The sequence below is a fragment of the Sciurus carolinensis genome, chromosome 12 (assembly GCF_902686445.1).
Source record: "Sciurus carolinensis chromosome 12, mSciCar1.2, whole genome shotgun sequence".
In the NCBI taxonomy this organism is placed as follows: Eukaryota; Metazoa; Chordata; class Mammalia; order Rodentia; family Sciuridae; genus Sciurus; species Sciurus carolinensis.
This window is the reverse complement of record NC_062224.1, coordinates 115,007,452-115,020,652: the sequence shown is the minus strand read 5'-3', so window position 1 is coordinate 115,020,652 and position 13,201 is coordinate 115,007,452. Positions and strand designations below refer to the sequence as shown.

Here is a 13,201-nt window from a genome sequence, read left to right as displayed (position 1 = left end):
CTTTCTATATTTCGGTGAATAGGACTGCCATCCATCTAGATGCATAAGATGAAAATTTTCAAGTTATCCTTGATCTTTCTTTCCCTAAACTTTCATATTCAGTCTACCCATGAAATTCTAATTTGAGAACTTATCTGGTCCATCCTCTTTTTGTCTGCCACTCGATTTAAGCTATAGTCATTTTTCTTTCCTTTTTTCCTTCAAGGTGCTGTCAGTTGAACCCAGGGTCTCATGCATGCTAGGTGAGTGCTCTGCCATTGAGCCACACCCAGCCCTAGGCTGTCCTCTTCTTTTACCTGAACTACTACACTATCCCCTTATTTCATACTGTATTCACTCTAATTTTCCTATAATATCTTCAACTACAAATACTAGGTTATGCATACAAATCTAGTCATGATACTACTTCTGTATTATTTCTTCTATTTTTCCATGTAGCATTCTAAGACTTGCAGTGTAGTTGGCAGTTGCTGATCATCAAAGTGTATTTATTTACATTCACTAAGATGTTATCTATATTACATTGGTGTCCTTCGTTTCATTACAGAAGGTGATCGGAACACAACTTTTAAACTGTTTTTGAAGAAATGGAACTTTTACTCTTGGTTGTAAAATAAAACAAACATGCAAACAAACCTCTGAAATTTAATGCCAAGGAAATTTGTGTTTTAACTAACACTTCAGGTGATTTTGCGCTAGTTGATCCGTAATTCGTACTTTGAAGAACAGATTATGTCACCATACCTTGCTTCCTCCTTCATTCTGTTCTTATTTTCCAAAGGCAGTAACCCTTTGTAGTCATTTTTGGTTTCTAACTTTAAACATCATATATAAATATCCTTTGTTTTGTTGTTCTTAAAAATAGCTTTTTTTTTTTTTTTAATACTAGAGATTGAATCCAGTGCCCCAAACATGCTAGGCAAGCACTCTACCACTGAGCTACACCCCAGATCCCCCCTTTTTTTCCCTTTAGGTTCTGGGGATTTAGGAGTGCTTTACCCCTGAACTGCATCCTCTATCCTCTCTATTTATTTATTTTATTTTGAGGCAGGATCTCACTAAGTTGCTTAGGGCCTCTCTAAGTTGCTCAGGCTGGCTTTGAACTTGTGATCCTCCTGTCTCAGTGTCCTGAGTCACTGGGATTACAGGTGAGTGAGTGCCACCATGCCCGGCGCCCAGCCCTTCTTAATTTTATATTGAGACAAGGTTTCGCCAAGTGCCTAGGCTGGTCTTGATCGTAGGGTTCTCCTCTTCAGTGCTGAGTTACTGGGATTATAGACATGCACCAGAGGCTACCAGAGGCCTTTCCATTGCTCTCACGGCCCTGCATTATTTGTCACTTTCTACCTTCTCCAGTTTTATCTCTTGCATCTATTTGTTTCAGTCATACCTGTCTTTTTGTTATTCTTAAATATGCCAAGTATACCTTCGCCCCATGTATTTTATGCCTTAAACCCAGAACTTGTCTCTATTTCTGTGAACGCTTACTTCATTTCGTTCGGCTTTCCTTCAACTGTTACCTGTCAGAGAAGCTTTCCCTGTCCATCCTCATTAGTGTGCTAACCCTGATCAGTCGCTTTCTTTTTCTGGTAAGTTCCCCCAACCCTGTGGTGCGATTTTCTGACATTGCAGTTATATAAACTCATTAATGTCATCTTTGTCAACATACTTGCCCCTTCTGTCCTGGAATACTTGACTGAGGAGATATGTTCCGAGATTTTTTTTTCCCCTTTCAGTTAATATCAGGAGGTATACACAGCATAAATGTGCCACTTATGAATTAATTGTTCATTGAAGAATCTTTTTTTTTTTAAGTTGTGTATGGACATAATGTCTTTATTTTATTTATTTATGTGGTGCTGAAGATCGAACCCAGTGCCCCATGCATGTAAGGCAAGTGCTCTGCCAATGAGCTACAACCCCAGCCCCTCATTGAAGAATCTTTAGAGGGACTGGGATTGTGGCTCAGTGGTAGAGCACTTGCCTAATATCTATGAGGCACTGGGTTCGGTTCTTAGCACTGCATATAAATAAATGAATTAAATAAAGGTTCATCAACAACTAAAAAATATATATTAAAAAAAAGAATCTTTAGAGTGTGTTATGTGTTAGATTTTATATCTTTTCGGGACCAGGGGTCAAAATTTTACCTTACCCAAAGGAGACTTTCCTAGGGCTAACTGCAAATTGATTCTCCTTCATGATACGTGGTTGCCATTTTTGTATTTTCAAGTTTGCACAGCTGTGTATTCTTCCCATCTTTAAAATTATTTTTTCAGGTGTTACTGAGTAGATTCCCAAATATTTTTCTAAGGGTGAGTGGAAAGTAAACTTTTCTTTACCATTTTAAACTTCTTTTTTCTCTGCCTTCACACTGGATTGATGATTTGGGTGGTTTTATAGAATGTTAGATTGAACATTATTTTCACTTAGTGTATTTGAAGACCTTCTATGTCCAATGTAGCTGATAAAAAAGGAATAATACCAGTCTAATTTTTTAAATTACATGATAGTTTTATGTTTGTGAATTAACTTACATTTGTGTTTAAATTTTGTAGAGATTTTTAATCCCTCTACTGAGTTTTAGTTGACTGTATTTAAAGTGTACATTTTGATAAGTTGAGCTTGTGTATACATTCATGAAATCATCACCACAGTCAAGATCGTGAGCTTATCAGTCACCCATTAATATCAGTGTCCTCTCGTTTCTTACCACCATCTTGTCAGCCACTGACCTCCTCTTCATCACTGTAAGTTAGTGTACATTTTGTTGACTTTTACATGAATGAAATCATCATTTTTTTTTTTTTTTTATGTGTTGGGAATTGAACTCAGGGCCTCGTGTGTGTTAGGCAAACACTGTAGCACTGAGCTGTACTCATGGCCCTGTATTCTTTTGTTTGTTTGGTTGCTTTTACATTCAAGGCTTACTTAGAATACTTTTTTGGAATTCATCCATGTTGTGGAGTGTTTCAGTAGTTCAGTAACTTATTGCTGAGTAGCATTCATCCTGTGGGTATATCATAATTTGCTTATCTGTTTATCTGTTAATGGGCATTGGGTTGTTTCTAGTTGGGGACTCTTACAAATGAAGTTACCATGAATATTTGTGTACTGTTTTTTTATGTTCATATATAGTGCTTTTATTCTTGTTTATTAAATAGCTAGAAGTACAACAATAATAAGCAGTAGGTACATGCTTACCTTTTTAAAGAAAAAAGCTGTTTTCTAGTCATTATATCATTTATCATTCCCACCATTATTATAGTAGTACCATGTCATCTGTGGTTTTGGTTTCTGTGGTTTCATTTGCACGTGGTCAGCTATAGCCTGAAAGTATTAAATGGAGAATTCCAGAAATAAACAATTTGTGGTGTTAAATTGTGCATCATTCTGAGTAGTGCGATGAAATCTTGTGCTTTCCCACTCCATCCTGCCCAGGACATGAATAATCATCCCTTTGTCCAGTATATCTATGCTGTGTATGCTACCCACCCATTAAGTCACTTACTAGCTGTTTTAGGATCAGATCCACTGTTTCAGCATCACAGAGCACAACTCTGATTTTACTTAGTAATAGCCCAAAGCAGAAGAGTAGCGATGCTAGTAATTAAGATATGCCAAAGACAAGCCATTGAGTACTTCCTTCAAGTGAAAAAGTACAAGTTCTCTATAAGGAAGAAAAAAAATCACTTGCTGAAATTGCTAAAACCTATGGTGAGAACACATTTTCAAACAGTGAAATTATGAAGAAGGATAAAGAAATTCATGCTGGTTTTGCTTTTTGCACCTGTACCTCAATCTGCATGTGATGACTATAGTGCTTAGTTGAGATGGAAAAGGCATTGAATTTGTGGATGGAAGGCATGAACAAAAAAATGTCTTCCAATGTGGGCAGTGTGTTGTGCCAGCAAGCATGGAACCTTGATAAAGAATTCAGCAAGGAATGTCCTGAAATGAGTGACACCAAGCTATCTAATGCAAGTAAAGGGTGATTACATAGATTCAGGAATATATTTGGAGTAAAAATACCTACTACCACAAAACCTGGAGAAACTGCATCTCTTGATGAAGAAACAGCTGCCACATTTCTGGCAGAGTTGAAGAAGTTAATTAAGGAGAAAGGACACCATCCAAAAGCAAGTCTTCAGGTGTTATAGAACTGGCCTTTTCTGGAAGAAAATGCCCAGTAGAACATACAAAAGGCCAAAGGAGGCCCCAGGGCATAAGATATGGAAGGACATATTAACTCTGGTGCTACGCGACAACACTTCAGGACATGATAAAGCCAGCCACAATGTGCAAAGTGAAGAACCCACACACTTTCAGACACAAAAAGTATCTGTGTTCTGGCAACATAATCAGAAAGCATCGGGGACAGATCTACTGTTTATGTAATGGTTCCATCAGGGCTTCATCACAGAAATGAAAAAAATACTTGGAAGAGGAAGGGTTGCAATTTAAAGTCCTACTAATAACAGACAATACACCTGACCATCCTCATCGGTTTGCTATGAAAATGAAAATGATCAGGGTTATATATTTACCTCCAAATAAAACCTCCTTGTTTGAACTTCTTAGCCCCAGGTAGTATTTATTTGTATTTGATAGCAATTGATGCAGGCCTAATCTCAACATAATAAATGTGGTGCTGGAAATCATTTGCTGTGATACTGTTGCATCCTTCAAAGCTTCTGTAGAGAATTAGAATCAGACACCATAAATGCCTGCTCGGAAAATTTAGTTAATGAGTGATTTTAAAGACTTTTTCAGGTTTGATGGATCGGTGAGGAAAATCATTCATTTAGCAAGATGGAAAAGGATTTGCCAACAGGCTTGATCAGGAAGTCAGAAGAATATACTGAAAGACATGGAGAAGTGTTAACAAATGAGGAATTAGATTCCCCTTCAAGCTACCTCTTCTGTCTCCACTGCCACCCCTGCTGCAGCCATACTATCATCTGCCCTTTGCTGCATACAAAAAAAGCAAGTAGCAATTGGACAGGGAAAGAATGGCATGAAACACTTGTCCAGCAACAAGTGCTTTGGGGGATTGTAGAAAGGATTTCTACAAAGTGAAATTTCACTGCAAAGTGAAATTTGCTGTCTACTTACCACCAAAGGCGGAAAGTGGAAAGTGCCCTGCAGTGTATTGGTTGTCTGGTTTAACTTTCTCAGAACAGATTTTATATCAAAATCTGGTTGTCATCAAACCACCCTCAGAACATGCCTTGTTGTCATTGTTCCAGGTATCAGTCCTCGTTGCTGCAGTAATAAAGAAGATGAGAGCTGGGACTTTGGCACTGGTGCAGGATTTTATGTGAATGCTGCTGAAGGGCCTTGGAAGACTTTAACTACAGGGTGTCCTCTTACGTAACAGAGGAGCTTCCTCAGCTCAGGAATGCCAATTTTCCAGTGGACCTCCAAAGGGTGTCTATTTTTGGCCACTCTGTGGGAGGTCATGGAGCTCTGATTTGTGCTTTGAAAAGTCCTGGAAAATACAAATCTTTGTCATCATTTGCTCCAATTTGCAACCCAGTACTCTGTTCTTGGGGCCCAAAATCATTTAGTGGATATTTGGGAACAGATCAAAATAAATGGAAGGCGTATGATGTGTCCCATCTTGTGAAATCCTATCCAGGTTCTCAGCTGGACGTACTAATTGATCGATAACCAGTTTCTTCTAGATGGACAGTTACTCCCTGATCATTTCATAACTGCTTGTGTAGAAAAGAAAATCCCTGTTATTTTTAGATTATAGGAGGCTTATGATTATAGCTACTATTTTATTGTAACCTTTATTACTGCTCACATTAGACATCAAGCTAAGGAGACTCTTCAAGATTATGAAAATTATAATAGAATGGCCAAGGGAAAATATTTCAAAACATTGGATTTCATAATGCTAAAATAACTTCATTGTACAATTGAATCTCTGAATAAATATATAAAATTTTTTTAAAATGAGGAATTAGAAGAACTTGTTATGGAGGAAGATGAATAAGCAGTGGAAATAGCATCAGTGTGGACATAAATTTGCAGAACCATTTTGAATTATAAGACATTAAAGGACACAATTTTGGAACACAATCTTCAGATGGAACACTGTTTTAAAGTCACCTGTGTGCTCACCCAAAGATTACAACCTCTGCAGCAACACTTTGATGAGTTAAAAAGAGACAGCAACTTCTGATATATATTCTTCCAGAAGGTTTCAGCAAAGAAACCTTCAAACCTTCAATTGTTGAGAATCCTCAACTGTCAACACTGTCTGCACCTAACATCCAGTCATTGACATCATTATGGCTATGTGATCCAGGATCACCTAAAGCAGGTGTTTCCCCTCCTGATGTATCATCAGAAAGCCAATAGAAAGCCCGTTTCTGTGTGAAAATGTCTGTTGTTTGCCTCACTTCAGCTCATCACACAGGAATTGCATCATCTCATCACACGAAGTTCGACCTCTGGGAGGGTCCTCTTGGCTGCATCACAAGGGGTGGAGAGGCTGGAAAGGAAGTGGCTGCCTGGAGAAGAACCCAAGCCTAACTTTATAAAACCCACACTATGAGACTAACTTAGTCTGCAAGGTCATCGATAACTCCTTGCAAGGGTGGTGTCCATGACTTAATCACCTTGCATTAGGCCTTACTACTTAACAGTTTGACCACTTCAGCAATGCCGCACAGGGGCCTGGAAGCCTGAGCTTCCAGGACCTGAACCTTTAGCAGTAGCAATTGTGTTGCTAAATGGCAGTCAATGCAGTTACTGTTTTTTGAGACTTTATTTTTTTTCACTTTCAAGGATCCAGCCCAGGGCCTTGCACATGCTGTATCATGGAGCTATAGCCCCAGCTCATACTTAATTTTTTTATTAGTACTACACACTAACTGATTGCTCCACTGAAGCTCCAGACTTTTTTAAGAGCAGTTTTAGGTTGGCAGCAAGATTGAGAGACAGGTATACTAATTTCTCTTGCACTCCCTGCCCACACATGCATGTACCCTCCCATATTATCAACTTCCTCCCACCCCAGAGTGGTACATTTGTTATACTTAACCTGCACAGTCACCCAGTGTCCATAGTTTACTAAAAATTCATTCTTGGTGTTGGACATTTCAGTGGGTGTGAACAAACTTGTGATACTATCTAGCTCCTTTATAGTACTTACACAGGGTTGTTTCACTGTCCTAAAAATTCTTCCCTCCTGTCTGCTCTTGACAGCCACTAATATTTTTCTAGTCTCCATAGTTTTTCCTTTTCCAGAATGTCTTGTAGTTGAAATTCCATGGTGTGTAGTCTTCAGATTCTTGTCTTGGTTCACTTAATAAGATAACAGTCATGTGCCACATAGAGACATTTTGATAACTGATAGACTGCTTTTATCTTCTGTCTTACAAGTGGTCCCATGAGATCATTTTGCTTCCTGATGTCACAGCAGTCTTCGTTTGCGTATGTGCACTCTGTGATGTTTGTACAATGATGAAATGGCCTGTTGACTCATTTTCAAAATTTATAGCCATTGTTACATGACATAGCTGTATATAAAGTAATCTGCTAGATCTATTTCTGATAAAGAGGTATATTGAAGTCTCTCAATATGATAGTAGATTCATCTCTTCATCTGTGCATTCCTGTCAGTTTTTGCCTCTGTTAAGCACCTACATGTTATGGATTATTGTCTTCTTGAACTGACCTTTGAACCAGTATGAAATGTCTTTCTTTTTTTCTGATACCTTTTTGTGCTTTGAAATCTGCTCTGCCTGCTGACTTTCTTCTGATTAGTTAGCATGTATCTTTTCTCTTCATTTACTTTAAAAAAATTTTTTTTAGTTGTTGTTGGACCTTTATTTATTTATTTTTAGGTGGTGCTGAGAATCAAACCCAGTGTCTCACAAATGCTAGGCAAGCACTCTGCCACTGAGCTACAATTCCAGTACAATTCCAGCTACAATTCATTTACTTTTAATATTAAGAGTCTTTATGTTTAAAGTGTAGATAACATATATTTGGGTCTTCTTGTTTTGATCCATCCTGACAGTCTTTTAATGGGTGCATTTATACCGTTGATGTTTAAAGTGATTATCAAAGTAGTTGATTATCTTCTTTACAGTTGTTTTCTATTTGTTACCCTTGCTTTTTGTTCCAATTTTTGTCCTTTAGTGTTTGCAATATACATACACATCTAATCCAAGTCTGCTTTATTCAGATAACACCATACTGCTTCATGAGTAGTCTAAGTACAGAATTAATCCTGAATTCTCCCTTCTGTACTTTGTATTAATGTTGTCATTCATTTCACTTATAGATATAGAGATAAGCATATTTGTATACAATTGAAAATTATTTTGAACAATGATAATTGCTGTTTGTTTAGTTATTAAGAACAATTAAGAATAAGCATATTAAATATTATCATCATTTATTCCTTCTTAGATGTTTTTCCTTTGTGTAGATCCAAGTTTCTGATCTATATTATTTTCTTTTTCTCTGAAGAACTTCTTAATGTTTCTTGCAAGGTAAGTCTACCGGGTAGTAAATTCCCTCAGTGTGTGTTTATCTGAAAAAAATATTTCTTCCTTGATTTTTGAAGGATAATTTTATAGGAATTTTAGGTTAAACATGTTGTTTATTTTCTCTTAACACTTAAGTATTTTCATTTCACTTTCTTCTTTCTTACACGATTTTTGAGGAGATGTCAGATGTAATTCTTTTTTACTACCAGGGATTGAACCTAGGGGTGCTTAACCACTGAGCTACATCCCCAGTCCTCCTTCTTATTTTTTTTTTTTTTTTTTAAGAGACAGGGTCTCACTGAATTCCTTAGGACCTCACTGTGTTGCTGAGACTGGCTTTGAACTTGGTATCCTCCTGTCTCAACCTCCCAGATTGCTGGGATTATAGGTGTGCACCACGGCCCCAGCCAGTTATAATTCTTATCTTTATTCCTCTGTGAATAAGGTGTTACTTCCTTCTGGCTTCTTTCAGAATTTTTAATTTTTTTCTTTAGTTTGAAATTATGTGCCTAGGTGACAAAGTTCTTTTGCTATTCATTTTGTCAGGTCTTCTCTGAGATACCTAGATCTGTGGTTTGGTCTCTGACATTAATTTGGGGTAATTCTCAGTCATCATTGTCTCCGATTTTTTTCCCTTCTTTTCTCTCCTTCTTTACCTTTTGGTATATCTATTACACACACACAAGGTATGTGACAGACTTTGGTTATTTTTTTTTTTTGTCTTTTTTGCTCTTGTCTTTGCTTTTCAGTTTTGTAGGTTTCTGTTGCTATATCCTCAAGGTCAGAGAGTCTTTCCTAAACTTTGTCCCATTTACTAATAAGCCTGTCAAAGGCATCTTCTTTTCTATTATAGTGTTTCTGATCTCTAACATTCCTTTTTATTCTTTCTTAGAATTTCCCTCTCAGTGCTTTACATTGCCCATCTGTTCTTACATTCTAGCAGGTTAAGGTATGATTAAATAGTTTCAAGGGCAGATCTTGTTAAGAATGGAGACTTTGCCGTATTTCAAATTGGTTCTTTGACTAAAGCACACGGGAATTTTTCTCAGATTTATTTTGAGAACCTAGATGAGCCACTGAAGTTAAAACTCATCACAATGTGTGTTCCCCATGGTGGTAGTCCCCTGTCAATTTTAGCAATAGGCTTGTTCTTTCTGAACCTCCCCAAACTTCATCGGTTATAGTTGGGGTTTTCCTGTCCTGACAGTTTCCCACTGAGGTTTTCTTCCTGTGTTCCGGTACACCAAGACTCCCTGCGTTTACCTTGGGTCTCTGTGGACTTGTGGCGGCAGTTCCTCCTGTGTTCTCACTTCTCTGAAGAGTTGGTGTTGATTTTGTGTCTTCTCAGCTTTTCACTTATCGTCAGGCTTCTTTCATGTGGAATTGAGAACTGAAGCCTGTTTATTTCAATACAGAAACTCAGATACTTTTTTACTGTAGACATAACCCCATTAGTGATATCAATTTTGTATCATCAGGTAAGTGAAAAGTGACATACTTTCTTTAATGTCCGGTTTGCTTATATTTCTTTTTTTGCTTCCTTTACAGGTTAATACAATCTGTTGGAATGACACTGGAGAATATATATTATCTGGCTCAGATGACACCAAGTTAGTAATTAGTAATCCTTACAGCAGAAAGGTAATGTGGTTAAAAAAAAGACAAGCTGTAATGAGAGAAAAAAAATAAAAAAGCTGATCATATAGTCATGGGATGGGCATTTGCAATAGAATACTCTCTTTATTTTGCCAAAATTAATTGTAAAAATTAGAAGTCATTACACGTATCTCTCTTAGTTTCCTTGGGGACTGTGTAAGACTTTAATCAGCCCTAGAATCTGGAAAATTTAAATATATACTGCATAATAGTTGTCACAAGTGACATTATCTCAGTAACATTATTGGGGAAAAAGGCAATGGCTTTTTTCCCCTTTAGTATAAAAGTGTCTCAGTAAGTGAATTTCTTTACCATTATTATTTACTTGTAGCATATTAGAAATAACTTTTTTGGAGGCTGGGATTGTGGCTTAGTGGTGGAGCACTTGCCTAGTGTGTGTGAGGCCCTGGGTTCAATTCTCAGCACCACATACAAGTAAGTAAAAAAAAAAAGGTTCATCAACAACTAATAAAAATATTAAAAAAAAAAAAAGAACTTTTTAACTGTAAAGTCAGGGTCTTTCCAAATTGGGTACTTACTTTTGTATTTATAAATACTTGGAGGTATAAACATTCACAGTAGAATTAATAATGTACATTAGTGAAGATAAATTACTAGTTTTCTAAGAGTTGGAGTTTTAAATTTCAGTAATACTTGTTCATACTTGTCTATCATGACATTCTGTATATAATAACTTCAGTTTTGTAAACATTCAGGTTCAAGTGTTTTAATTTTAAATATTTACAAGAAAGTGAAAGTGTTAGAGGGAGTTTTTTTTTTTTTAATTTAAAATTTCTTCAGATAATACTGAAAAAAATTCCTGTTCTGTCACCTAGAATGAGCTTGTCTCAGCTGGCATAGTTAGTATGTTTACTTTCACCGTTAATTTTTAATTTAAGGAATGGTGACTTTTAAAGGTAAAGGTTTTACTGAGCAGTCTTTAGGCTATTATGTGAAGCAGAACACTACTAGTTTCATCCTTTTGTTCCCTGAAATGTTATGAACTATATTTTTATTGTACTGTTAAATTTTCTAAAAACATTAAAACTGCTATTCTCTGCCCAGCAATATGCTAGGTAAAATTATATAAAGCATAATTTGTAGGCATACAATGCTCCCAATTTATTTTGAGCTTGTTCTTACAAATTTTGAAAAGTATCCAGTTTGTTGTTAATAATAAATGGTTAAATAATAACAATATAGTCTGATAAATACTTAGTATTACAGATTTCAGGGTAAAATTGGAAATGCTATTGGGACAGAAGTAGAAGGTTTTTTTTTTTTTATTGTAAACAAATGGGATACATGTTGTTTCTCTGTTTGTACATGGCGTAAAGGCATACCATTTGTATAATCATAAATTTACATAGGGTAATGTTGTTTCATTCATTCTATTATTTTTTCCCTTCCCCCCCACCCCTCCCACCCCTCTTTTCCCTGTATACAGTCCTTCCTTCCTCCATTCTTGCCCCCCTCCCTAACCCTAACTCTAACCCTAACACTAACCCCTCCTACCCCCCATTCTGTGTCATCATCCACTTATTAGCGATATCATTTGTCCTTTGGTCTTTTGAGATTGGCTTATCTCACTTAGCATGATATTCTCCAATTTCATCCATTTGCCTGCAAATGCCATAATTTTATCATTAGTAGAAGGTTTTTCTATCATGTTTCTCAACAATTTACTCATTCATTTGGGGAGTTTTTAATCATTAGTAGGACAAAGCATTCAGTTGCATAACTCTTATAGTTAAGCTGTATAAAAAAAGTTTTTCATGTGCATAGAACACATTTATAAAGTGCCCTTAACTATAGGAAAAGCATGTGCTATGTATAAAATGAGTTAACTGAGAAAGTTACTTTTATGTGTTACTTTAGTATAATATTTTAACATTTTAAAAGTTGGGTATTTTAATGTTTAGAATAGTTGTGAATAAAGTTGCTGAGCTTAGTCATTGTTTCATTACTTCTGGTTGAAATTTAGGTTTTAAAAAAATTTGTACTTAAAACTTTTTAGATAATAAAGTATGAGGCTCTGGGTTCAATCCTTAGCACAATCAATCAATCAATCAATAATCCATCGACAACTAAAAAAACTAAAAAAAAAAGAAGAGTCAACTGACTGCCATGTGACTAATTCTCGGGTAGCTTATTTTAATTACTACTTAATAATGTTCGGTTTGCAAGAATAAGAAAACTTAGCTATGAATGATAAAGATATAAACAGCTGACTGGTTTTATTTTATTTTATTTTATTTATTTATTTATTTTTTGTGGTGCTGGGGATTGAACCCAGGACTTTGTGCATGGGAGGCAGGCACTTTACCAGCTAAGCTATATCCCCAGCCCCAGCTGACTGGTTTTAGTAAAAAGAAGTCGTGTGCTCTTCTTTACACTCCATCTTCTATTTACAAGGGAAACCTATTTTATTCATGGCTAAATAGTTATTTTAAAGTTTGTAAGATCTTCAACATTTAGAATTTTTTAAAGTTCTAGTTAAGACTAGGAATGTAGTTGTCTCATGGGAGATTGGTTCCAGGACCTCTGTGGATATCAAAATCTGTGGATGCTCAGTTCTGTTACATAATGAAATGTCTCAGTATTTGCATATAACCCACACACTAGCTCCTGCTGTATACTTCGTCATTTCTAGATTACCTAATACCACGTAAGTGCTATGTGAATAGTTGTCTTACCACATGTTGCTTATAGAATAGTGATGAGATCAGCCCATGTTTAGTGTGGACACAGCTTTTTTGGTCTGTGGTTGGTTGCAGCTGCAGATGTGGAACCCATGGATAGGAATTGCCGACTGTCCGTGTTTCCCAGCTGCCTCCCACCTCATGGATTTTTTTGTTGTTGTTGTTAATTTTTTTCATTTTCTTATATTTCCAATGTTATGTCTTTTTAACATCTATTCTTTTAATAATTCTTCTGAAAATGTGTCTCTCTTTTTTGTAGTAGTAGCAACTATCACAACTAGTGGTAGCAATTGTAGCAGTCAAGACTCGGTAAGAAAAACCACATAGTAA

General features: G+C 36.3%; 1 protein-coding gene and 1 pseudogene across 9 annotated transcripts in view; both read left to right on the top strand.

The window, feature by feature from the left end:
- Dcaf6 (DDB1 and CUL4 associated factor 6) overlaps positions 1-13,201 on the top strand; it is a 108,987-nt gene that overhangs the window by 15,839 nt on the left and 79,947 nt on the right. For all 9 annotated transcript variants that reach the window (XM_047521492.1, XM_047521491.1, XM_047521488.1 and 6 more), the window contains one exon: positions 10,062-10,154. In XM_047521492.1, the coding sequence (XP_047377448.1) occupies positions 10,062-10,154 (93 nt within the window). The remainder of the gene's footprint in view (positions 1-10,061; positions 10,155-13,201) is intronic.
- Positions 5,018-5,914, top strand: LOC124961923 (S-formylglutathione hydrolase-like; annotated as a pseudogene).